This window comes from Strongylocentrotus purpuratus, unplaced genomic scaffold, assembly GCF_000002235.5.
Source record: "Strongylocentrotus purpuratus isolate Spur 01 unplaced genomic scaffold, Spur_5.0 spur5_scaffold_16, whole genome shotgun sequence".
Lineage (NCBI taxonomy): Eukaryota > Metazoa > Echinodermata > Echinoidea > Camarodonta > Strongylocentrotidae > Strongylocentrotus > Strongylocentrotus purpuratus.
Window position 1 is genome coordinate 33,166,177 of NW_022145601.1, and position 27,775 is coordinate 33,193,951.

At 37.5% G+C, this 27,775-nt stretch overlaps 1 protein-coding gene across 2 annotated transcripts; it reads left to right on the plus strand.

Moving 5' to 3' along the window:
* The first annotated feature begins 991 nt into the window (after positions 1 to 991).
* Positions 992 to 27,769, plus strand: LOC762577 (centrosomal protein of 104 kDa). 2 transcript variants are annotated; one of them, XM_030987315.1, is made up of 21 exons: positions 992 to 1,078; positions 3,813 to 4,393; positions 4,860 to 4,941; positions 5,999 to 6,137; positions 6,701 to 6,885; positions 7,327 to 7,436; positions 8,315 to 8,370; positions 9,053 to 9,208; positions 10,202 to 10,258; positions 12,511 to 12,734; positions 13,270 to 13,438; positions 14,441 to 14,608; positions 15,213 to 15,350; positions 16,460 to 16,650; positions 17,568 to 17,805; positions 20,015 to 20,191; positions 20,881 to 20,911; positions 22,102 to 22,286; positions 23,466 to 23,604; positions 24,415 to 24,549; positions 27,422 to 27,769. In XM_030987315.1, the coding sequence occupies exons 2-21, from the start codon at positions 4,189 to 4,191 to the stop codon at positions 27,541 to 27,543; spliced, it is 2,907 nt and encodes a 968-aa protein (XP_030843175.1). In that variant the 5' UTR covers positions 992 to 1,078; positions 3,813 to 4,188; the 3' UTR covers positions 27,544 to 27,769. The 2 variants fall into 2 exon arrangements, with proteins under 2 accessions (XP_030843175.1, XP_030843176.1); XM_030987316.1 differs by lacking the exon at positions 10,202 to 10,258.
* The last annotated feature ends 6 nt before the right edge of the window (positions 27,770 to 27,775 follow it).

Here is a 27,775-nt window from a genome sequence, read left to right on the forward strand (position 1 = left end):
CCTTTATTCAGAAAGTTAATCATAATGAATATTTATCAATTAGATAATTATGTTGATGCAATACTACTTTTTAAACACAGGCTTGGTCTATTACCCAATAATTTACGCAATATGTTAACATTAAATTGTTCAGTTCGTACTTTATAATACTAGAAATAAAATGAATTATTACTTATCTGCCGCTTACAAAACAATATGAATTACACTCTTTTACACATAAAACTCCTTCTGTATGGAATTCTTTACCGTCAGATATTACTTCTGTTAGTAGTTCGAATTTATTTAAAAGAAAGGCTAAAATATATTTTATTTCCAATGATCTTACATTGTAAAAATTAATACTCGTATTATATTAGGATCTACTCCACAATGCAATTTTGTTTAGGGTTAACAAAAATTGTTTGTCCTATTTAGTTCCGTTTGCGTTTTTTTTAATTGTTTTTTTAATAAATATTTTGGTTGTTATTTTTGTTTATTCATGTATCTTTTGTATGATTCTTTTACTAATTTTAGGTCTACTGTTTATGTGAATCTATCTCATTTCATGGTGACTGTCCAAACCCACTTGGGTTTTTATCCCGGTTTTTATACAGCAACCAATTTACTGTCAATATTTTACTATTTTGATAACTGCAACCAAAATATAATAATTATGAATGAATAGTATTTCTGTTATATTTACTGCACGGTTGCTGTTTCTATTATGGAATTATGGAATCATAATGCTGAATTGAAATTGAAATGGCTTAGTGGAGGATTACACTTTGCATGCAAACGTCATCATCATCATGTCAATTTACTGAACTGAATCTTTACTTTGAAGTTTGAGGACATAAAGTATAAATGATAATTTTTTATAATTTCATTTACTTTATAATATATTTTAAAATATTAATAAATACTTTTGTGACAACATTTTAATACAATGATGTTATTAAATAGAACAAAAATAAACATAATATGCTTAGATCTGTTGATTACTCAAATTGGCAATAATGAGAAATACTCCATTGGAAACGGTACGCCGTTTGATTGTATCACAAGTTTTTGCGTGTTTTGACCAACAAAAATCTAAAAGGTAAGTAAATTTGTGGATTTTTTCATTGTTATTTTATGTTACCTTCTTTTCCTAAACACGTGCAATAGTATTCACGCTTGAATTTATTCTAAATGACCACATAAACATTGCATTTTGACATATTCACGTCACTGGATCTGGACATGGTCATGGACCGTGCCTACCGGCTAGCTTAGCGGTACCGGTATGTGGTGGGATGCGCTGCCCCTAGCGCGGCCGTATACATGGTATATGGTATGGTGGTGTGACCAAAGTTCGCGCGTGACCTTAGTTCGCTATCTCAAAAAATCAGTAAGATTTCGAAAATCTAAAAACACCATTGGAAAGAGGGACATAAAATTACCCAGAGATGAAATTTTCTTTGGAACTGGGTCCGAAATTGTGAAAATATTGACAAAAGCTCGGCAAATTTTGCAATCTTTTGCGTCCGTTCCGAAAAATTATCAACTTACCGATAAGGGTCTGAAAATCTTCAATTTGAGAGCAGATTTCCCCAAAAGTAAAAAGTGGTACCAACTGATTGTATGATATCTTGCCTTGCAAATTATGACATTAACTTATTTTTGATGGATCACATTTTTTGATAAATCAACTTAACTCCCGTGCGTGAAGTTAGGTCTCATTGTTTTTATGAATATGACTTTTTTTTAGATGCAGCGCGCACTCACGATCGGACATCAAATTTTTTAGATCGCGATATCTCTGAAATACTTCGACGATAAATTTTCTAGTTGAACCCAATTTGCAGTAAAAAACTTTGCCGTCCATTTGGTAATAATTGAAATAGACTCTTAAGTAATTTTGTGTAGAATATGAGAAATCATAGATCGAATATCACATTTTGTAATATGTTCTAAAAATATGTCCGCGAACTTTGGTCACCCCTTCATAAATTATGATGGAAGGTGCCAGCCATGAAACCATCTGATCTAGCCTAATATTAAGAGTAAGACTGCAGACTGAGGAAAGGGCTAGTTGATTATTAGACATCCTCCAGTCTCTAATCATGCTAATAATATCGACGGTTGTTCCGCTAAGACTATTCTAGTCTGAATATTCTCTAGTCTAGATCTATTCTAGATTCTATGTCTAGATGTCTGGCTCCACTGATCGTCTGATGAAGGGGTGACCAAACTCCAAAGTTTGCCCAGATTTTAGAACATATTTATTAGAAAATGTGATATTCGATCCATGTTTCCTCATATTCTACACAAATTTATTTATTTTAATTAGATCTAGATCTAACATCACATGGACGGCAAAGTATTTGACTACCAATTGGATCAACTAGAAAATTATAGTTGAAGAATTTCAGAGATATTGCGATCTAAAAATTTGATGTCCGATCGTGCGTGCGCGCTGCATCTAAAAAAGTCATAAAAACAAAGACCTACATGTAACTTCACGCATGGGGGTTTACAGCTGATTTATACAAAAACATGATACATAAAAAATAAGGTAATTTCATAATTTGCAAGGCAAAATATGAACCACTCGGTACCACTCTGACATAACATGTACATGTAGGTCTAGACCCTAGATCTCTAGACTACTTACAATTTTGAGGATATCTGCTCTCAAAATGAAGATTTCCAGAACGGACGCAAATAACTGCAAAATTTGTTGATCTTTTGTCAATATTTTCACAATTTCGCACCCAATTCCAAAGAAAACTTAATTTATGGGTAATTTTATGATCTTCTTTCCATTGGTGATATCAGAATTTCGGAATCTTACCGATTTTTTGAGAAAGCAAACTTTGGTCACACCACCATACAGATATCAATCATTACAGTCTAACACAGAATCAGATTCAGAGAAAAGTGAACATGCTGAAGCCTGGCGTAACTTCGTATTCGTAAGGTCTGAAGGCGGGTTAGTGAGGGGAGCTGGAGGTTACACAATCCATGCAGAACTTTCCCCATTGAGCGCTGTGCACACAGTTTACGACTTTACGCTCTCCCATAATTTGATGAGCAGCTCACGTGGCTTCGATCTTATTTTTAAGTGAGAGAGGGACTACTTAAAACTTAAGTTAAGTGCAATGGCAATGCCAATTACATAACACACTGACATGTCATGCTTTAAACAGGTGATGCACACTCATTATAGGTACATGTACACACATAAAAAAAAGAAAAATCAATGTACATTTCAGTACAACTCGCAAGTTTGTACCTTAAATATGACGAAAATGAGAATTGTTCAAACTTTCAAAAAAGTTACGTAGATCTAGACTAGACCTCTAACTTACGTGCAATGTCAATACAGCTATACAGTTCTGAGTCTGAGTTTGTGCATTTGTGGGTGATTGCCAATCTCATCACACAAACTTTTTTCAAGAAAACGGACAGATAAGCTGGAACTGAAGTATTAGAAAGAATTTTGATTCTTTACAAAGATTTTGGTAATATTTATGTATAGACTTTTGTTATTTTGTTTAACTGTTAGTAAAAATATTTTATTTATATATTATTTCTTTTCAGTCATAATTATATATTTGTAAATCAAACTGTTTAGTGTTAATGTTACTTAATAACTTCATGTAATACTCTACTTTCTCTAAAGACAAAAAGAGGTCAAATCTTGTTGATGAATATTTCCAATAATGTGTAACTTCTTTAAACAAAATTACTTTTCTTCAGAGTAAGGTTCCTATTAAACTACAGCAAAGTGTGTACTGTATTAAATGTTAAAATTCTTGTTTTATTTCATGATTTATCTTCCCATGCAGACCAAGTATCATAGCCCATTTTCGTTTGAATTTTCGTGGAATCTCAGTTGTGGATACTTACTGCCCAGTTGGAAGACATTCTTGCCTTGATCTCTTGCGTGAACAGAGATAAACAGATAACATTGCGTACATTGATGCTCGGATGTAGTTTTCAGGTACATGTAAGTTGATTCCGCTACATGTACACAGTCTTCCATTGTACTACAAATATGGTGGAGTATTGACATAGCATCAACGACTACATTTTATTAGAAAGAATGTTATATTTTACAAGCCGTGAAAGGTCCATGTAAAATAATATGTGATTTTTGTAAAAGTGGAATAACGTTGGATCGGTCGGTGAGAATTGACAAAGTGAACCAAACTCTGAGGAGAGATGCCCCATAAGATTCCCTTCAGTGTAATCTACGCCAGCAGTACGGATGAGGGTTATAACTGCAAGGAGCTGGAGATACACAACCCGTTGGTCAAGGGTTGGGTCGGGGGACGCTTCTGTCTCTACCCACAGGAGATCGTACTGCGTTTACCGGACAAGACTCGGATCAGAAAGCTACAGCTCCTGTCTCATCAGTTCCTCATACGTGAGTTGATTTGAACTGTTAATCATGAATTGGGATGGGCGATGTAATATACATGTAGGGCTAACACATATATTTACTGGTATTTGTTGTAAACCTCACCAATCCAAAGTATTTTGTCCCATACATCACCTAAATCAAAGAATTTAGGATAGGCCTTCTAAATATAGTACAACTATACACCTGATAAGATAAGAAGAAGAAAAAGAAGAAGAAGAAGAGGGAGGAAAAGAAGAAGGTTGAATGAAGTTGGCAACTCTTCTAGAGCTTGGATCAGAGTAAACTACATGTATATGAATGAAATGATTCTTTCAATTATACTCATTATTTCATGACACTTGGGATACTTTGAGTTTGAATACATGTCCAACAATTTTCAGTCAAGTTTTTTTTTTTCGCTACTAGAACTAATGCAGATTCTTTTGACAATTATACACTACCGGTATTACGTTTCATTCTTCATGCACAGCAACCAAAATTGAGTTCTATGTTGGAAGTCTGCCTCCTGATCACATCACCAGTTTGAATGGACAAAGATATAAAAGATTAGGGTAAGGATATCAAACGTATAGTTTCTAATATTTAATCCATTGTTTTACTTGTTTTTTTGTTTTAGTTGTTTTTTCACATGCAAACAAAATATGTGTTTCTTATTTTCTCTCTTGAAATGGTTTTTCCTAGAAAACTATTTTTCTCATATTCTATTAGTCAAATCTCCAAAAAGTTTTGGTGTTCTCAATGAGGCTATTACACAATTTGTTTTCGAATTACTAAATGAAGAGGTAAGGCAAATGACTCTAATTTCACTTCCCTTTGGCCCGTGATATAAAATCAATTTATTATTGTAAAAAGAATTATGACTCGTTTTCAACCATTTCTGTTTAAGTCTTTTCATTTCTGTTCAGGGAATGCATAATTTCTCCAGTTTTCTGTATTTAGTTTTTACTTCTCACTCCATTGATGTTGAAACCAGATACATTGTACATTGTTGTTGGTTCTTGAACCTGCTTTTAATTACAGTGAAACCTGTCTAGAAGGACCACTTAACCACTTGGCTGCGGGCCACGTACATGTACATGCTCTAGGTCTTGCATGCCCTGTGTGCACCACGTACATGTACGTGGTACGTACATGGTTAGGGCATTGCACTTTCAAGACCGTAGCACTGCACACTGACTGCCTAGCCCTACTGTGTAATTAGCACTGCAATGATGTTATACCGGTCTTGAACAGTAGATGGTGCTCTTTCAAAAAAAATCTGGCCTTTTCGTGTACGGCGCTTTTTCAAAATAAAATCTGTTCATCTCGTGTACAGTGTACACTTTTTGAACAGTACAAAAATGATGTAGCACAGGGGGTAAGCCACGCATTCGCAGTCAAGTGGTTAAGGGAGACAAGAAAAGTGGTCTTAATAGGCATGTGGTCTGCATGTACACGTTTCAAAGAGAAACCATTTTCCAGAGAAACAAAAAATGAGGTCTTTGTAGACAGGTGGTTGCTAAAGCAGGTTTGACTGTACTATAAATGAGTTTACATGTGCTGATTACTGATTTTTGTTGAAAATGAGAAATAGTTAAAAACATGCACTGATCTATTGTCACCACACAGGTACATCACTCTGTCTGATAATGCCAAGACTGGCTTCAAAGCCAGAGAGCTAAAGTCGGTTCATGTTGATGCAGTTGGGAAGTACCTTCGATTAGTAGTCTACAAGAACCATGTCAACAAACATAATCTCTATAACCAGGTATGTTGTATTTCTCTTTTGTTATTTAAAAAAATTGTATAATGATGGTGACAGACAGAGATTCTGTCTGTTACGTGAAGATCACTAAGTCTATTCACGTATTCTAACACATTTATCATATACAAGGCTTGTCACTGTTATTGTTAGATAGCAATAAGATGTTTATCATCATCTGAGCAGTAGTAAAGTAATTTGATTTAGTTTATGTGGGATTCTCTGTTTGGCTTATGCCGGTGAATTTAGTTGGCATAAACATCTTGGAGTTTTATATTATCCATCAAACTCCTTAATTGTTTCTAGAATATTGGGTGAATTTTGTTGAGGAGGATGATTGTATACGAGTACCTTCTAGCCCTGAAACAAATATATATTGCTTTGTCTTCTTTACTATTCTTATATTTCTTATTCTTATATTTCTTCTTCTTCTTCTTCTTCTTCTTCTTCTCCTTATTCTCATTCTCCTTCTCCTCCTCTCCCTCCTCCTTCTTCTTCATCTTCTCCTTTGTCTTCTCATTTGCCTTGTCCTTCCCTCCTCCTTCTTCATCATTGTCTTCTTTCCAAAGGTTGGTCTGGTTGCAGTGAACATCATTGGAGATGAGTTAGCAACTGACAACAGCAAGAACGATGGAGGAGGGAAACGTGTGAATGATGTCATCAACCAGCACATGCCTCCTGGCTCAACATTCAATGAAGATGAATTAGGCAGGATAGGAGAGGTCGACCCCATAGTCCTCGGTGCTATCAATAAGTAAACTCAGGGTTGGCTTAGTGTAGACAATACTGTAAATGGTTTCATGACCCAGTACTTGCTATTGACGGATAAGACTTGATAGCTGCCCTTGGTTGGGTTATCCCTTTGGCAGCTCACTCAGGAAGCTATACTAAAAGAAGGGTAACTGCAAAATATTTTGTATATAAATATATATTTATATAGAGAGATCAATGACAATGACAGCTTTTGTCTAAATAATACATTCACTAAAATGTCTTTTAAAGCATAATACTCATGATTATTCTATTTTAATTGGAATTGATTCAAATGATGACCTGGGTGATTTGAATCAAGTTTGTCAATGATATGATGAAAGGTGTTTAGGATAGGAGTCATTTTCTTGGTAGGTTTAAACTTGTTTGAGATTGTAGAGAAGTGGTGAATAAAATGCAACATGCTTATTTTTATTTTTTTCAGACCAGACTACATATCTCCAATGGATGACTTGGCATTTGATATGTATCAAGACCCAGAAGTGGCTAATATCATCAGGAAACTAGACAACAGAAAGAACGAAGCTGTTATACGTAAGCCTTCAATATGATGTGCCATCCGCTGAGAGCCAGAAGGCTGTAAAATGATAAACACAGGTCCTTTTAGCTCTCAACAGATGACATTTGATATGTCACCAGCTCAGATCCAGAAGGGCATTACAAGTTCTCATGTACATTCATGCATAATTAATGCCCTTCTACCTCTCATCACACGCTATGAGCTCTTATCCAGTTTGATATGCCATCAGCTGAGAGCCATATGGGCCTTAACTCAGAGACCTTAACAGAGACTTAACACTCTTCTGACTCTCAACAAATGATACATGTATGTCATCAGTTCTTTCGATGCAAGCAATTAAAATCTCTTGTTGCTCAAAAATTCAAACTTTGATAACAAGGTACAGTGCCTTGATGATCTATGAATCATTTAATCAAAGTAGTTGATGACAACAGTTAAGTCACTGCCTACAGTAATTTGATGCTTTATTAAACTACTACCCCATGGGAATTAGGGGGTCAATTGTCAATGCAAAAAAATATATACTGATTGACATGTATTAGCTGGAGCTTATTGGTTTTGTTGGTAAAAAAGTGGGATTTCTTGAGATGAGTTTTCTGTATTTTGTTTTATTTATAGCTCATTCAGAGTTTTCCAGAGCTAAATCCCTATTTTCTCTCTCACTGAAAAACAGTGTCCACTCTCTTATCCGTGTCTGTAGTTTATGATTCATTATGTTCAGGTTCGTGTTCTCCATACTGTTTAATGTTGGAGAAGAAATAGTACCGTGATATTCAGAACACTTAACCCGTTACCTACAGGAGCTAATTGGTTCCTGTATTAGGCCTCTAGGAATGGGATAATTCAATAGTCAACTGGTTAAATCTGGGCTGCTTTGTTGTTTTTTTCACAGAGGAGGAGTTTGATTTAGCCAAGAGATTGAAGCAGGCTGTATCTGACCTTCAGAAGGTGAGTACCCTTGCTCTTATCCCCTTTATAGCCAAGTAGAATTCAAAGCATTAGGTACCTCACTGGAAATTTTTAGGGGAATTTTTATAGTAATTCTAAATTGTTGCAAGTGTATTAAAGGAATGGATCTAAATACATGTCCTTGTATAGTGCACAAGTGATGGATATAGAGAGATAGCTTGTAAATGAAGGTGAAGTGAAGAAGTAAGAACTTAGATGTTCTATTTTTTGTCATCCATTGTGATATACATGTATTTGTCTTCTTTTGAATTATCTGTCCATTCAGAGATGCTGCTATGTGTATGGGGTTTTTAGGAGGGTTTTGTCTATTCAATAACAACAAAATTTGCTGCTCCAAAACAAAGATCCAAACACAATTCTCACTACCGCAACTATGTTATTTGGCCATACAGGGCAGCAACGGCGGGTATACATTTTGTATGTGGCAAAGGGAATTCCGGTTCCCATACAAATATAATGATTTAAGAACTGGAAAATCTGATAAAAATGATAGTTGGTACAGTCAGGTCATTGCATTATGAATAGGTTAAATGCAAATCTCCTGATATGCAGTTCCATAAAGAACTCACCTTTAGAAGTAGCTTCCTGTATATGATGGATGAAGTACTGGTCTTGATCAAATGACTATCTGATTGCCTATTAATCACACTCATTTCCTAAGGTTGGAGAGCGATTGGGTCGTTACGAGGTGGAGAAGCGACGAGCGATAGAGACGGAGGATTATGACCTTGCCAAAGTCAAGAAACTTCAGATGGAGGAATATCGACTACAGATCTACAAGCAATTAGAGCTTTATGATCTACTGGACATCAGTAAGGTACGTATATCTTTATAGAGGTGTCATAGTGTCACATAGACTAAAAGGTTTAAAAATTAAGTTGGACTTAACTATGGCAAGCCGTTCACGCCACTGCTTGCTCTCACCATTCTGATCTTTAGATAATATTTTTTCCTTCAATAATGAATAATCAAAAAATAAATTCTGTAGATTTGTGACCATGATTTGTATGTTCCTTGAGAGACCAGTGCCAGTAAATGGTGAGAGCAAACAGTGGCATGAACGGCCTGCCATAGTTAAGTCCAACTTAAAGTCGATTTTAGTCTTTGTGTAACACTCCCCTGGTGTAGCTGATACGTCACTGGACTGTACATTGCATGGTTTGTGGTTCAAGTCCCGCTACAGCTCTACTGTCCTTTAGCAAGACATTCATCTTCATTTGCCACACTCAATCCAAGTGAGGTAAATGAGTACCTAGCAGAAATTAATTCCCTGAAATGGTAGATTGCCATAATGGCAGCCATGTTCACGTCGGGTTATAACTCTGGAACGTCAGGAGTGTCAAATCTGAAAGATATGAGCATTACAAGCCTTCGCTATTATTAATATTATTATTATCAATGTTCATTCACCAATTTATAAATCAATTACTGGAAAGTACAGTAAGATGTAATACCGGCCAAACCGATTTCACGCTGACTCCAAAACCGACCGATTCTTTGCCATTTGGGTGTACTGAAATACTTTTGTTCGGTGTGTTGTTGGTCTTGAATCAGTGTTGTTGGTGGACAATAGATTGTTCATTTCAGTAGAATTTATGCCAATTTGGATGATTTGATATGGAAGGATCCAATAGTATCTACCGGTAAGAGGAAATAATCAGTTTGATTACAGAAATGAATTATTGTACACTGTTTGCATGATGGAGAATATTTATTTTGTTTCTTACAGTATCTCACACCCAGTGTTTTTTAATAATCTTGCCCTACTTTAATACTCCTATTATCCTCATCATTTTTGCATGCTGTTCAGAATCTTGTGTGGCCACTTAAAGATTGGTCCATGCAAAATAAGGATGTACATGTACATGTAAGTCCGTAGAAAATGCTTTGTGTCAAATTGTGTGACCACTTCAAGTACATGCAGGTTTTGTGGGGTTAATTGCATCATTTAAAAAAATGTGTGTATTTCATTTGCTGTGGACTTTTCACATTATTGACTGATTTGATAGTTTTTATCTTTGCTCTTCTTATCTGATGTAAGACAGTTATATCCCCCCCCCCTCTCTCTCTCCATCTCTCTCTCTGTCTCTCCATCCTCCTCTCTGTTTCTCCCTCTCTCTCTCTCTCTCTCTCTCTCTCTCTCTCTCTCGCTCTCTGTCCCTCCTCTCTCTTTCTCTCTCTCTCTCTCTGTCCCTCCTCTCTCTCTCTCTCTCTCTTTCTCTCTCTCGCTCTCTGTCCCTCCTCTCTCTCTCTCTCTCTCTTTCTCTCTCTCTCTCTGTCCCTCCTCTCTCTCTCTCTCTCTCTCCCTCTCTCTCTCCCTCCCTCCCTCCCTCTTCCTCCTTGTCCTTCTCATCCTCCTCCTTCTCCTCCTCCTCATCCCCCCCCCCCCTGATGTGTAAGTCTCTGGTTGAATTTTGTGAACCTAATTCTTGATATGATTCTACTAAATGCCTCGAAGGGCTACATGTTGCCCTAGTGCACCCTATATATTCAGTATTAGTACTAATTTGTAAAATGTGGGTAAAACATTCCTGTAATAACTCATTTACTGTCTATAACCCAAACTTGTTGATAACCTTTGTGCTAATGACCCAAGGTATGGCTAAACAAAACGCAAATGATGTTTCTGTGTGCGATTGTGATAATCATTTAATTACCCTGTTTATGATATATATTTATTTTCACTCTCTCTCTCTCTCTCTCTCTCTCCATCTCTCTCTGTCTCTCTGCCTCCTATTTGTCTATAATAATTTTCTCTATCCTCAACCTGTATTCTCCTTCATATCCCTATCCCTATCCCTATATGATTACCATAACTTACTTCATGTTTATGCTTTTTTCCATACCATCTAATACAGTGGTTGTATAACACATGCTCCTTGAAGAATTGATCTGCAGTAACTTCCTACACTAACCGACCTTCTATCCTGGACCCAACACGATACCTAACTCTAACTCCAAACCTGACCCTAACTCCAACTCGAACTCTACCCCAACTCTAACCCCAACTCTAACCCCAACTCTAATCCTAACCCTAAAACCCAATTGCAACCCTAAAGGCTCATCCAGTTATGATGCGGAAAACCGCACCCTTTTTTTTAATATTTTTTTTTTAAATCACAACAAAGGTTCTACACATATTTACTGCGTTCTGTGTTATAAGATACAGGAATGAGAATGTATTACACTTCCGTCATCACAAAAAGGAACAACGCTGTGGTTCCCTGCATCATACCTGGATGATGCCTAATTCCTTTATTTTTAATCAAAGAAAGCTGAAAGGAATTTCGGCCAGAGCAAATATTAATTACTCTGTTCCCTTAGGCTGAATCATGTCATGTTATAGATAAACTTGAGTTCTGGTTAAAAGAAGAAATTGAATTGTCACAGAATCAAACAGAACTTACACTGAATGTTCAAGATTACAAATAACTGTCATTTGCCAAACAAGTTTGGTAGAAAATGTATTCTGGCTGAGTAATGAGCATAGGATGATAGGGAAATCAAGGTAAGTAGGCCCGACACCATTTGTGTAGTCCCTTCTTCTTCTTCCTTTTGAGTACAGACCTCTTTACGGAGTATTATCGTACTATACCGGGGGTGTGCAGGTGGACCACTACACCGGGGTTTCCCCCTACTCTTATACGAATAGTGCAGTGGGTTCTTAACGTGCAAAGGTAGTGACTCTTCTCTACACGGGGCCTCCATTTAACGTCCTATCCGAGGGACGGAGTGTTTTCCACATGACATAACCTGCGTCTATGAACAAGGGAAGGGGCACGTTAACACACAACGCAGGTTTCAGTAATCCGCTTGGGTGGGAGTCGAACCCGGGATCTTTGGTTCGACAGACGGATGCTTTACCGACTGAGCCAACTCGCCTCCCTCATATACATGTACATCTTTCTGTGTACAGTGCTTGTTACTTTACCAAGACTTGGCCAAATTTATTATGATTTTGATGACTCCAGAACCTTGCAGTACACACCAATACTTACATGCTAGATGATCAACTTTTCTGATCCATTCCACACCTTTTCTTTCACAATGCAATCGCATGATCAGAACTCAACTTTATCTTTAATTTTTGACAATTCCTTTCCCTTCTACCTTCCACAGCCTGAGTCACACCAAAAGCCTCAAAAGATTGCCCCACCCAAGGAAGCCGCCCCAAGGAGAGAGGAGAGAAGGGAGGAGCCAAGGAGAGAAGAGAGGAGGGAGGGGCCACCCCCAAGGGATCCTGGTACCCCACCTCACAACCAGGAGCACAAACCCCCTGGTGTAAGCCCAAGAGACCCGTTCATCTACAATGCTGATGATAGGCCGCTTCCTACACTCAAAAAGTAAGCTCCAGATTTCACTTTGGTGACACACACAACAACAAGACAATAACAACAAACCGCACCTGAAATTAATATCAACAAGCAAGACTATATACGTGTGTTCTTTAAAGCCACACTGTCCTACTTGTAGCTACTTGCTCCCTCTATATAGAAAACAATGCTTAATCAGTAACCATTAGTCCCCCATGATCCTCTTTTTCTTATGTTGATTAAGAGCTGAGTTGATAAGATAACCACCTGTACAGTGACCTTGACCTTACCGATTGGATTGGATTGGACTGGAAACTAGACCATCAAGGGTACCAGCTCCCCAGGTCCTAGAGGTGAACAACACAGACAGTCATTCTTCCCGAGCACCAGACTGGAAGATTTTTACTTGCACCTTATGTAAATAGGACACTTAGCACTTCACATCCTTTGTGACACACACACCCCCTTCATCTGCAAGAATCTTCAGGAGTGAAGGAGGCAGATTATGATGAAGAAGAAGAAGAAGAACTATCATAATTATGCTTATTTTGTTGTTGTGTTTTAGTTCCCCTCGTCATCCGCCTCCAGAGTTGCCCCCGGTGGAGGAGCCTGAGACAGCGAGGACAGAGGATGAGACCGGAGGGGTGACTCCCGGGAGAGGACAGCTTGGTGCCATGTCTGACAACAACATCAGGGAACTAGATGCTGCATCAGAGGTCTTTGGAAAGGACAAGGTAGGAAAGTGCTCTTTTAAAGCCCCACTGCACTACTTATGGCTACTTGCGCCCTCTATATAGCATACAATGCCTAAGCGGTGACCATTGGTCCCCCATGATCCACTTTTTCTTATGTTAATTCGTCCCTATTTTCACGAAGTAACGGTAGTGAATGAAAATCGCATACAATTGTGAGCGGATTTTCCTCACTACCGTCACTTCGTGAAAACAGGAACGAATTGAGAGCTGATCATGCAGGGAGGTCTAATCCCTCCTGGCCAAACTATTGCAGAAGGGCTTTAAAAACCGTCTGGAAGCAATTTTGGATGGATGATTGTGTGGTGAATAAGAACTGATTTACACAGTGATGGGTTGGAATCATCAGAATGATAGGAAATGGACCAAGTCTTGCTGAATGTCAATTGAACTGCATACAGAAGTTTATACATGGGACTAAACACACATGTGAGATAGGACAGTGCAGTCCAAACTTTACAACTACAGTCAAACCTGTCTACGGCGACTGCCGAAGGGAAACAAAGAATGCGGTCTTTGTAGACAGGTGGTCACGTAAGCAGGTTTGACTGTTTTTGTCATCCTGTTTCTAATCCGAGGGCATTTAAAGACTGATTCTGATTCTTTTCAGGAGACAATTTGACTATGTTTCCTTCCAAACTTATATCCAAAGATTGAGAAATTCATTTCCACCTTTAAAGGGACAGTTGAGTTCTTGTTTAAGACCGCAAATGCCTTCAAAATGCATGGTTATTGCTCTTAATCTTATTTATTACATTTCGAGTGACGTTTCTGAACCGATTTTTAACAAACAAAGATATTTTTGTCATTAAAACTGTATGCTCTTTCAAATTTGACACTCATTTTTTCATTGTCTCACCAAAAAAATTATTTTGTGTAGTGCCCTCTATACCAAAACTCAATTATCCCTTTAACAGCAGTCAACTTTGTCTTTAACACCTCATGCAAGTACCTCACTGTTAATAACCTTTTTTTACATGACAGGTGATGAAGATCTACTCTAGGAGCTGGGCCTTGAGGGAGGAGGGTTTAGGAGACGTCAGATCTCTCGTAGAATCATTGGAGGAAGGGAAAGAAAAGGAGGAAGTTCGTGCTTTCCTACGAGCGGCCATCTTTCTGGCTACAAAGGGTCTGAAGGACAAAGTCTTCTCGGTAAGTTGTTCCCTCTTATCATCTTTCTTTAGTTCAATGTTGGCTTTCTTCTTTCGTTAGTTTCTATTTGTTTCTTATTTCTTGTTGTACTAAATTAGGTAAAACAAAAAATATTTTACTTTCTCTTTGAATTATGCACAAATGTATAACACTATGGAAAGGGAATATATTAGCAAGTTTTTAATTAAATGATTGGTTATTGTATTGAAATATGAAATTGACTTGTTATTCTTTGTTCATTAATTGAGCTTATAAAACCTCTTAAACAATATCACTACCAATAGAAATTGCTATTTCAGGGAGGGGGGGGGGGAATTATCAATCTTAATTTTGAATTTGATATATATTACTCAGTAATAAATATTTTGAAGCAAGAATAATAATAATAATAATAAAAACATTGTTTATTAAGCGCTAAACACCAAAGTCTCTAAGCGATATAACAAACAAAATAGACTGATAAACAATTATATATTAAACAAAACAAAAAAGTGCAAATAAACCTACAAATTACAATACATGTGAAATACACATCAATGTGAACGGAGTAAGTTAATCATACAGATATATAAACTTATCAAATGTTGCATATATTTGCCTGTAGGTGTTCAACAATGCGGTCGACTTAACCCGGTTCCTCTTCACAGAGTTCATCCCAACTCATAAGAAACTTGGTAAGGGAGAGACGTCACAGGGAGTGGATAGGATCCTACCAGAACTCATGGCAAGGATCGGTGATACGGTGAGTAGCCATCATCTTCAAGCTAATCTTGAGCTCTGGTATGGGAATCCTGTTTTGAGAGGAAATTGCTATGATTTATTCTGGATTGTTTATCCTGCAGTAGATTGGTTGTTTAAACCAGTGGAAAAAATTAAAACGTACAGAAACTTACTGGACATCATCTTTGATAAAGACCATTACTCCTTTTTTACACATAGAGACCTGTGTTAAGTACATGGTGTTTGGCTTACTTACCCAGATTTCTTTATCTTTCTATACTCATTACTCAGTCACTATACATTTTCTACCAAAATTGTTTAACACATGTCATTTATTTGTAATCTTGACCATTCAGTGTAAGTTTTGTTTGATTCTGCGAGAATTTATTTCTATATTTACCAGAACTCAAGTTTACCTGCAAGCCCACCTCCACACTCTACAACTTGACTACTATCAGATTTTGGGGATTTTGGGGATCATGAACATTCACACAAGTAAAGTCCTATTATTCAACATGAATGATACGTACATGAATAATGAATAAACACTCTATCAGGGGACTTCAAGCTTCCTTAGTTTTAAAACGAATTCCAACAGCTCATATGTTCTTGTTATCTGTTTAAAGACATACTACCAAACCATGAGATATTTTAAGCTTCTCTAGTTGTGTCTTTGCTTTTTACTTTTTCAAGCTTGTTTTCAATTATAGTAAACTAAATCAAGGCAGAACTTTTTTCACAGCAAGCACACCATTGTGGTGTGTAAGTGGAGCGATCTCAAGCCTTAGGTTAAATCTTTTCATACTTATTAATAAAACTCCTTTGCAAAGTTCTTCTTTGTTTCGAAATTAAATCCCAAATTGCACTATGATTTAATATTGATATTAGCTTACATTAAAAGAAAAAAAAGAAATTTGAAGTTACATGTGTATCATTGCTGTAAATCTACTACGAGTATTAATAATAATAATTACATTTATAGGGCGCTTTATACAGTTGTTTCTAAGCGCACAGGTGGACCTGTCTAACTCGGTATAATTATGTAACATGTGCACTATGGCTTAAAAGCAACAAAATAAAATAAAATATTACTATTATAAAGTATTCTATCATGTCATTCTCTGCCCATAGAATGCCAAGCTGAAAGTAACCGACATTGACTTCATCGTTGAGATGGCAAGCTTCCCTGACGTGCGCCCTCTACACACCATCCCTGTCCATTGCCAAACACCGTTCAAGAACAATGCTCAACCTAAGATGGCTGTCACCAGGGTGGAGATCATTGAAAAGCTTATCAAGGAACTAGGGGTAGACAAAAACAGGTAGGATGATGGATTGTAGGAAAAGAGATCATATAGCTATTTTGATAGGTTCCTCACATTTCACCCTGTATAACCTACTATTCAATACAATTAATTTTGACCTCTTTACAAAGAATGGATTATATAACGTGACACTTTTAGTATGTTTCATATTATGTTCTAATTTTGTCAATTAGGTGAATTCTTTTTTGTGAAATGTGAAACAAAATAAACTTGTAACTTGATAGCTCCATAGGTAAAGGTCAGAAGTTACGAGAAGTGTTCAAGGTCCCTATTCTCATCTGTACGTTGTATTGTATGTATTTTAATACTATGGGTTGAATGGTGGTTGTTATTTTACCTGACTGCTAAGAAAGCATAAATGCTTGTAAGTAAGCAACCAGACGGCCGAGGGACCTGGTAATGAGGATTAATGCCTTACCAAAGGGCACTAGCGCATTGCCTTGGTTTTGAACCCGGGTCACCGGATTACGAGACCACTGCTCTACCGACTGAGCTATTGCGCCTCCTCTATTTGATGACAATTTGTATTGATGCATACAGAACTTACTCTCTTTTCAAGGGAAAAGATTCATTTAAAGTTTGAATGTATTAGTATAATACACTCAAACAATTTTCACTGCAAGATTTTCACAAGATAGTAATACCAAGGGATTGAAGGATATTACAATGTTTCCAGTGTAAATCCATGCTGGTGTTAAAACGGTTGTTATTTCGCTAATCAAAACTGGAAATGGGTAGTTTGGCAAAGCTTTTGTGTTACAAAAATTATACCTGTCAAATAATGACTATTATTTTGTGCAAATTGTCACTTGTGACAAATGAAAGGTTAAAGGATTTGTTGATAGGTGACCCATTTATATTCAGCAGATGCTATCATCTCTGAGTAACTATGTTATGTGTGTTATTGCCTGCAGTGGGATGTCGACCTCCAGTGTAATGAAGTTTGCGAACCGTGGCTTGGAGCACCCAGCTGGTATCGTGCGAGATGCATCCATTAACCTCATCTTTGAACTCTACAAACTCAAGGGGTCAGAGGTCATGTCGCACCTGCCGTCGTCTGAGCAACCCTCCATCATGAAGAACCCCCTCTATGGCAGGATATACGATGGCTTTGATAAGATCGATGGCAAACCAACCAGAGCTGAGCTCAAGGTATGTAGTCTGCATGCACAGACCCTATTTGGACTTGTTTAACCCTTTAGCAACTAAACCGCCTGAAACCGCCCCTCCTTTCACTCACTGACCCACCCAAAACCACCCCTCCTTACAGAGGGAGTCTTCAACGGAGAGCATTCCAGCCAGTCCCCATTTTACAAGCTCGTCCAACCACATGGACTTTCACATCCTACCGGGCACCCATTTAACACCTGGGGGGAGAGTAGCAAGTGCAGGTTAATATCTTGCCAAAGGATATTAGTGCTATGTCGGGATTCGAACCCTCGACCTTCTCCTCTCCAGTCAAGGGCCTTAAACCACTCGACCATGACACTGTGCGCTCTGTGTTATAAGATACAGATATGTTATGCATCATATCTGAACAAAGCTTAACCCAGATTCCACTAGATATGAGAAACATCAGTACATGGCCTATGGGCTGCAGTCTATAGTCTGACAATTCAGACCCTATGTGTTATGACTGACAAGTTTTTATACCTGCAAAATTTGCTCATGTAGGAGTTTGGCAGTGGAATGAGAAAAAACAGGTCAGTTAAAAATAATCTCTAGTATATCCATGTGATTTGGCTTCTATTAAATGAAGTGTTGGTTTCATGTTTAACCGTTATGTTATTTTGTATTTTGTATAGTGTGTTATGTCATCGTTCATGTTGATGTTCTTTCTGTTGGTTATGTTATATTGTTGGTTGAAATTGAACTCTTTATCCACGATGGATTAAAACCGTGGACCGCCAGAGACATAGAATCTTTATATGTGCTATATGATATACACAATGTATACTACATGTATGTATTGTATTGTATTTATTAAACTTAATTGATGTACATAACTTTACAATGTAATGTAACAAATCAATATTCTGTTTGGAAACATATATGTCATATAAGTCAATTTACAATGTAACGTAACAAATCAATATTCTGTTAACATATATACAGTATAAATCAATTTACAATGCAGTGTTTATAGCAAAACAGAAGGAAAATTATATCTAGCAGAAACACTCTTTTTTATATACTATACATGTATATACTGTGCAGTATACTATATATATACTTTATACTATACATCATCAATATTTATTATATACTACTGTAGTACTGTGAAGTATACATACACTGTACATGTGCCAAAATTTGACTGGTGGTCCGCCGTTTGTTCCATTGGTATAGATTTAATCTCCCAATGATTTACACAACACACTTTTTGAAACGCCTCGATACATACCGGTACTCCATTCACGTAATTTACAGAGGAATATAAACAGTTTTTTTCAGAACTACACTCTTCACTCTTCAACTTTTGAGATCTGCTCGCAACCTTCTTGATCTCGATCACTTCTTCTTCAGTTCTTACCTGTAGATATCAAAACATGATGAATACATTAGACTAAATATAAAAATAAAAACAGTTTTCAATATTCTCTTTATTTGTAAAGAGGAACAAATTTGATATGTGACATGACGGGGAAAATACAAAAGGACTTGGTATGATGTAGCAGACTCATTGTATTTTGGATAGAAAAAGGAATTTTGGAAACATTGAGTTCATTACGTTATTTTGACGAAAGAATTAAGTCAACCGCCTTTTCAGTAAGGCTACCCCATAGTGTTACCGTGAGCCTCAATTTGTGAATACTCACTCACCATTGAAACCTATGGATAACGGTATCAGACACAATTTTCCAGATCCATCTTGAATTATGTAGATAATTCACTTATGTAGGTGACAGGCAGTCTACGTATTATCTAGATAATTGAAGGGCCAGTGCGCATGCACCGCTCAGGTAGATAGCATTGTGACATCACTCGTTCAATCAAAAGTAATGCGCAATTAACACGTCTTAGTAAATACGCGCTAATACAATTGTGCGCAGATTATGATAGCGTGTTAAAAACCATATGCCTGCCAATCCTTAAGTTAATAGTTGACCTTGCACTGACCTTTAACAAGATTTTATTTTTTCAACCTTGGTGACAGATAGAAAAATCCTGTGAAAAATCCTATCAAGGGAGAATTTTCTTGTTTCGTTAGAGCATTTTTTTCACAGGGTTATTCACGGGGCTTTTCGCGGGACAATTGATGACAGACAGCTAATTATCTAGATAATTAGCCTCTGTCTGACACCGCCTATTGTCAATGACTTCTTACTGTCTGTCTGTATGTCTGTCTGTCTGTGTTTAGGCTCAGGCGAAGGCTGCCAAGGACCATGATAAGAAGGCCAAGAAAGCAGAGATAGATGATCTTCAGAACCAGCTAGCTGAGCTCAAGGCAGCAACAGCAAAGAATGTGGAGAAGAACAAGGAGAAGAAGGAAAAGAGTCCTGATAAGAGTGTGGATATAAAGAATGCTGCCAAAAAGGTAATTATAAATAAACATTGCATGAAAGGCACATATCAACACAACCTTATTTTGTCTGTTCAAAACCAAAAGTTCATTTACTCTGTGTTATAGTATATTAGCTAATACCCTTGTGGCTCCAAACAAATGATTTGGGTCATAAAGAAAAATGAAATAAAATATTGTACCAGTATATTGTATTTCATGAAATGGGTGGCATCATGTCAAGTTGTTTTTTATTTTTAGATGCCAATCAGAGCCTTTTATTTCTGCGCTCTTTCTTTTTCTAGCTTCTGATTATATTGTTTGATTTTGGCTTTCGGTTCGTCCTTGCAATTCGATTACTCTAATGAGTGCAAGACAATAATCAGGGATGCCAGTTTTCAGGCAATAGCCTGAATTCAGGCCGTGGCGTGTTATTTTCAGACCATAGCTTAGGCTTTTTTGTGTACAAAATAGCTCATTCTAGGTGATTTTCAGGCCCTCTAATGAATTCTACCTGGTAAATCCTGGATAATGTTTAGTATGTCTTTATTCGCTACAATTTTTGGATTTTGTAATACACTTCATCTCTTTAGGCCAAGTGATTGTTATTCCTAATATCATTATCATATTATTATTTCTCCCCCCCCCCCTCCTTGCTCTCTCTCTCTTTCTCTCTTTTCTTTTCTTTCTTTTTCTCTTTCACACTTTATCTGTAATTATGACAGGCTCCTGCTGAAGACAAGAACAAATTAAAAGGTATTAATTATTATTATTATTTTTTTTTTTTAAATAATGACTGTTCTTTAGCTTGTGTCACTTATTCTAGTACATTAGCATAAAGCTCTTTAGTCTTTGTGGCAGCAATTGAAGACAAATGTTTTTGGATATGCAGTGCATCTCGGATCTTGAATTACAGTTAGGAGACATACATTTTAATAATTCTTGCCCTGCCCCTCTATATCTGTGAGAAGGTTTCATTCTAAGAAATGTCCTGGCTTTTTATTTTGCCTGTATGATCTGTTCTGATATTTTAATTGATCTGTATCCGAAACCTGTCAGTTGTAAAGTGGAATTCAAATCCCCTAAGCCTTTCATTTCTTACTCCTTTCATTGTTTGATATCTATCTTCAATGGTTTCAAAGTCCTCACAATATTAAATAGTCATAATATATCTGCTTTATTTGTAAACTCCAACAGTAAACCGATAAAACCCCAAACCATCCGCTATTTCACCACAGCCCCTCGGGAACAAGAAGATCCCACCGAGAGCCCTGTAGTCCCTTGTAAAGAAGTTCATACTGTAGAATAAGGATAATGGGCATCACACATACCCTTTCTCTTGCTGTAGCACTGCATCTATAAGGGCTCAACAGAGACCCACCTTTCTGTTTTGTAAATCATCAGAACTTAGGACATCTCCCATTTTTTTTCTGGTTGATTCTTTCATCAAATTTCACTTATTTTAAAGGGAGTGTAGCATGACGAGACTATGTGTCTTTCCTGTAGCCTGACTCAGGGCCAATCGGATAATAGAACGAATTCGGACAACCCAAACACGCAAAATGAAGCGTGAGGAGAACTGCGGTCTGTTTTGAGAACGCTGACCATGTAGAGATTAAGTCGCTGACTACCCTTTATCAAGTCCATTCATTTACGTGCAGTTGTCCAAAAGAAGACATAGATCATGTTAAACCAGTATTTGCCAAGCTACACTCCCTTTAAAACCTCCAAACCATCTGTTCCATTTGTAGCCCCTCAGAACAAGAAGATTCCTCCCAGAGCCCCTAGCATCACTGATGACACACCTTTCTGTTGTGTAGCCCCTCAGAACTTAGGGAATCTCCCATATTTGTGTCATTTTTTTCTGGTTGATTCTTATCAAGCACACTCTTTCTTTTATCAAATTTCACCTATTAAAACCTCCAAACCATCTGTCTGTTTCACAGCCCCTCAGAACAAGAAGATTCCTCCCAGAGCCCCTAGCATCGCTGATGCCTCTGAGTATGGTGAAGACATCGATCAGCAGTGTATCTTCTGTGCAGAGAAAGATCCCAAGTTTAAAGAGGAGGGACTTGATGTACACTACTGGAAGTATTGCCCCATTCTCACCAAGTGTCATAATTGTAAACAGGTACCTGACAGTCTCTCTTTTATTTTTCCAGGGGGGTGTTTCACAAAAATCCTAAGTTCAACTTATCTTTAAGTTGGACTTAACAGTTATGGATAGCCGTTAGCATCTTTACAAATATTTTGTACAAGTTAGTTTAAGAGGCATGAAATGTTGATTCAAATCATTCATAATTTTCTATTATCAAGGAGATTTCATGTTCTTGATGTGGAATTTATAAAAAGTCCAGAATACTTGAATTTTAGCTCTTGAACATATTTTATTTTAAGACTACAAATGGCTCTCGATAATAATTAAGTCCAACTTAGAGTTAAGTTTGACTTAGAAACTTTGTGAAACACCCCCCAGAAATATTACGGGGTGGAAGAGAAATGGTAGAAGAAAAAACGAACAGTAACCCAATTTACAAACTTTGCATACAATTTTGAGCAATTGCACTCTTTGATTTTTTTCATCCATCAAATTGTCATGTTGTAACAGCAGGATAACATTCTTGTGTAAATGGAGACTCAACTGATATCGAACATTTTGTGCAATTCTCTTAAAGCGCAAAGAAAATAAATTAAATTCGAATTTTTGCTTTGATTATTGGAATAATTCTTTGCTAAATGGCATTTGTTTGTGTGCAAGGAGCCATGTCAGTTCTAAAATGATCTCATTCATCCAATACTTTCGACCCAAAACTTAATGAAATGAACCTTTTTGCAATTTGTAAATGACCTACTCTCAAAATTTGTGAGCAGTTGATTTCATGCATGGAACATTTTTTAAGGTCTTACAAGAGATCCCTGTTTATATTAAAGGGATCCGGTAACTTTGTCTCAGATTCTGAAACAAAATCCTGGATTTAGCTCATGCTGCAATCAGAATCATAAACCTTTAGGTCAGTCAGGAACCTCATGACTTTAACAAGTTGATCGCCTGTCTGATTATCAAGATATTTATGATTGGACGGTTTTCATAACACTACAGTCTATTGGGGAAATGAGTATGGTAAAACGGGTCACTCAAAGATTTTTACTTTTTTGAGGCACTTCTTGATCGTTTTGAAGCACAATTTTTTTAGGGCTTCAATATTACACCACATCACAGACACTGATAACATGTAGGGCCGTGCATCTCAGATTTTATATTGTTAAACGATGCCTTTAAATGAACAATGGTTGTATGTTTGGATGACAGGTGGTGGAGATCTCCACATTGACTGAGCATATCCTGACTGAATGTGATAAGAGGGCTGACTTTGCACAGTGCCCTCGTTGTTCCGAGACGCACAGTAAAGCCGACATTGATCGATATGTATCAGAGAAACTCTGCCAGCGTAAGTTCTTAATTTGCCACATTTGTGAACAGATATAGTGATTTTGTCATCCTTGAATTGCAGTGTATTGAATATCATCCATGTGGGTACTAGGATGATATTTTGCTGAAATAAAATTGTGATCATTTTCACAATCTCATTCATTGTCTGATAAAAAACATGAATGAAGATTGTGCCTTTGAAATGTATTTAAATAGAAATATGGTATAATGTGAATCCTTCTAGCCATCATTTAAGCTCCAGGGTTTTATCTTGCCATTTTTTAGGAAGACATATCAGTCATAACATTTCCAAGATTCCCCGTACAAGGCAATTAGAGCCTCTCTATTTACATTAGTCTTCTTTTTTTTCTTTTCTTTTTTTTTAAATAAGGTAATATACACACTTTAAAAATGTACATGAATTAATCTTTTATGATTGGAAAAAATGTGAAGGTTTTAAGCAAAATATTACATGTTCTTGTTGTTTGGTGTATCAGAATATTGATGTACTGATACTCTCTTTCCACCTTTCATTGTTATGTCCATATTGCAAATGAGGAGGTGGTGCGCCTTACAGGCGACCACTCTGATGTGCTCTCTCGTTGTCTGTTAATTTAAGTGTCTTTTTGTGATCTTTGTGATTTTATATTTACACCAGTGGAAGAAGTTAATACCAGGAACCTACTGGAAATTGTCTGTGTTGTTATATGCATCAATTGTGGAGGTTTTAATGAAAAAGCGCTTAGAGACTTTGGTTGAAAGTGCTTTATACATTATAATGCACAAGAGTGTCTCTGATACATCCATTATTTGATACAATCCCATATAGCATCGAAGCCTGGGACAGCCAGGTGTCCAACCTGCCATCTTAACATCCCAGAGGGTGAGGAAAGCTGGAAGAAACATCTGCTGGGTAAAGATGGATGCAAGGCTAGCAAGAGAAGGGAAAATTACTTAAAGAGAGGTAAGTACCCCACAGCACTTTAGAGTTTTCTGAAGGTCAAAATAAATCCACTTTTCCCCTCAAGTTGGTATCAATTATTTGTATTTTATACTCTTTAATAATTTTTTTTTTTTTTTTTTTCATTTTTAAAGAAATAAGATGGACATGTATACTAAATGAACCATTGTGAATGAAAAGTAAAAAAAAAATCTAAAAATTTGCCCATTTGTACATGACATCAGTGCTGACAATTGTCACTCCATGTATCCTCTCCTGTAGAGATACATTGGTCTGTACTACTTTGTATCCTCTCTATTTGCTTGCATTGATAGTGCAGGGTTCTTGTTAATAGCCGGCAACCGGCTATTTTTTCCGGCTGTAACGGCAATCGTAGCCGGCTGTAAGCCTCTCCAAAAAAAAAAAATAATAATACAAAAATCACATCATATTCGGTCAAGTCGCTATCTCAAATTTCTGTTATCACAAGCTTCACGAAGACACGCTTTCATAGCGCGGGGTTGTGAAAACGGTCGTAAAGAAATGAGATGAAACGTCTCCGAAACGATCGTAAAATAAAACCCTATTAAAATATGGACTTGCGGCGCGGCGCACGCGGGGGCTGAGCTATCTAGTATATGCCCAGTGCGCCAGAGCCAAGCGCAGGCCGGCAAGCTAGCTTACGCAAGAAAAGCGCGCGTTGTGAGCCGAGCTGAGCTAGCTGAGTGAATTTATCTCCGAGATCGCACGCCAGTCGAATTAAAATAGAATCGAAACGGCAGACATCGATGTCTTCTAAGCCTGAGTCATTACGGTTTTTGTGCTAAACGGTTAACTGTTAAAAGTATACGGGCGGTTTCGTTTAACCGTTTAATAATAATCTGAAAAAGTGAAAATACAGTATTTTTTAATAGTGCTGTAGCTCGGAACCCTGCTGGTCTTCAGACTGTCGGTCTGAGCATTCCCAGCCCCGGACTATGGCACAAATTGGGTCATCCTGATAAACAGAGACCAGTAATAAACAACATAAAACATGTCTTATTATTCCTCATCTGAATTTGATATCATGATTAACCTTGCAAAGTTACTCTGTGAAGATAGCTGATCTGTGACGTGTTTATATATGCCTTTGCAATGCAATGTTTGCACATGGTCAGGGAGAGAGCTCCCTCCATGTATATCATTGCCATATGAAATTATGTGGAAGTGTGTATCACACAAACACCCAAGACACACCCTGCAATGAGCTGATCCAAGTTAGTGACCAATCAGGAAGGTTCTCTAGCTATGTGGGTGGAGTTTGATACCAGCATAAATTACAGGTTGGTGACCGCGCGTGCTTTCACCGTACTCAGTTCAGTGGGAGGTCAAGAAGCCACGCCCACATGTGTGCATGTGACAAGCATGAGCTCTCCATCTGTGTGTATGTACAGTGTATTTGGGCGCCGGAGGTTTGTGTGTACATGTGTGTGTGTGTGACTGAGAGAGCATATGGGCTAGCATGTCCCTGCATGTCCCTGCATGGACGAGGCAGGGACATGAGTGAAGATCGAAGTAAGAAAGGGTGGCTGTGTTAATCGGCTGAATTGAAGAATGATCAAAAACTTAAATTACTCACAAATAATATCCAAGACTTTTTTGATTGATATTTCTAAAACTTCAATTATTATTGTTATCAATATTTTTGTATTTTATTTATATATGAACATTATTTTAGGGGGCGAGTCGGCAAGGGATGGATATTAATTTTGAGAGAGAGAGAGAGAGAGAGAGAGACTCGGGGGAGAAGGGATGTGAGAGGAACTGACCATCGAATGTGTAAACATTTAGAAAGTTGTGAGCTGAGAGTGCAGTAATAAGAAAAGGTACATGAGCGATGAACACATTGCAGAGAGAAGGGAATAAAGAGGGTGAGAAAAGAGAGAAGGGGGCTGGTTGTTTTAGCAAGATGAAGCTGAAGACCAGGAGGTGAAGTCCACCCTTGACATCCTAGGTCTGGATGAGGATCTTCTTAGCCAGTCCTCAGATTCAGAAATGGAATGATCATTCACTATGTAATTATTGCAAAAAGTTTCAGCCTCAGGTACATGAATATTAAACATGTGTCACATTACATTTCAATATGCGAGAAAAGTTTAATACATTCTGATTGAATTGACAAGATTTTTCCTTCTAAGGTCTCTAGAATCTGAATGGGAGATCTTGAAATGCTAGGGGCTTGCCTTCAGGGGAGACTCCCCTCCAGACTGAGGCACTGCACCTGGACCCTGCTGGGGGCGTAACACCCCCAGACCCCTGTAACAGCTGTCACATACCTGCAAACCATTTACCAATCCAATTTTGTCATATTTTTTTAATGTGTGTTCCAATTTTTTAAATTTTTTATCGCAAACGATTTTCTTCACTGACAAGGTCCTGTAAACGTCAGTTAACCGTTTTTGCCCAGGACTACCTTGTATCATTATCATGTAATTCAAAATTGTAGATTCATCACAAATATGATTGATTTATCAGAAACAATAATGGAGCATTTTCATTTCATATTGTATATCATATGAAAAGTAAGTTATTCAGCCAAAATATTCATGATCTTTATAATTAAACTATGGCTCATACAGTGTGGTCATATCTTCAAAAATAAGGCTAAGATAGCACCAGAGAGCATCTAAAACCCTAAAGCTTCCAGGGCCCTTGGGCGGGCCCTGGACCCCGGCCGCAAGGGACTTCGCACTTCGCGCTCGTGATGTGCGCTTCGCGCACATGGTGATGTGCGCTACGCGCACAGAGATTTTTCTTTTGCAATTTTAGTAGCCTCCTGTAAATCATAAATAGCCTGCTATCAGAAAAATTAACAAGAACCCTGATAGTGGTATAACTTTCTTTTTTCTGTGTCCAGGTAAAGCAACTCCCAGTTCAGTGAGAGACTCCAACAAGGGCTCCGTCAAGAGTAAACCCGGGAGTAAGAAAGACAAAGAAATCAAACCAAGAGGAGGAGGAAAAACACCCAGGGTGAAATGAAACTCATCAAGAAGGGGTCGTATGAAATCCACCAACTGTATACAACATAAGACGCCAAATCAGTTAAGGAAAGTCATCAGGAAGGTTCTGTTGAATAGTATCAAGGGGTTAGAAGTACCTCATTGCAAGAGAAGGAAAGACAGGGCTAAATAAACTCATTAAAGATACTATGTCCCTTTTGCAGCCAACATCAAATTCTGTAAAACTTTGCAGTAATTATGAATAAGTCTGT

Excerpts from the sequence above, each read along its gene's own strand:
- LOC762577 (XM_030987315.1), top strand. The coding sequence starts at position 4,189 with ATGCCCCATAAGATTCCCTTCAGTGTAATCTACGCCAGCAGTACGGAT. Across the intron at positions 8,371-9,052 it reads CTGTATCTGACCTTCAGAAG|GTTGGAGAGCGATTGGGTCG; the intron begins GTGAGTACCCTT and ends TCATTTCCTAAG. Across the intron at positions 22,287-23,465 it reads AGTGTCATAATTGTAAACAG|GTGGTGGAGATCTCCACATT; the intron begins GTACCTGACAGT and ends TTTGGATGACAG.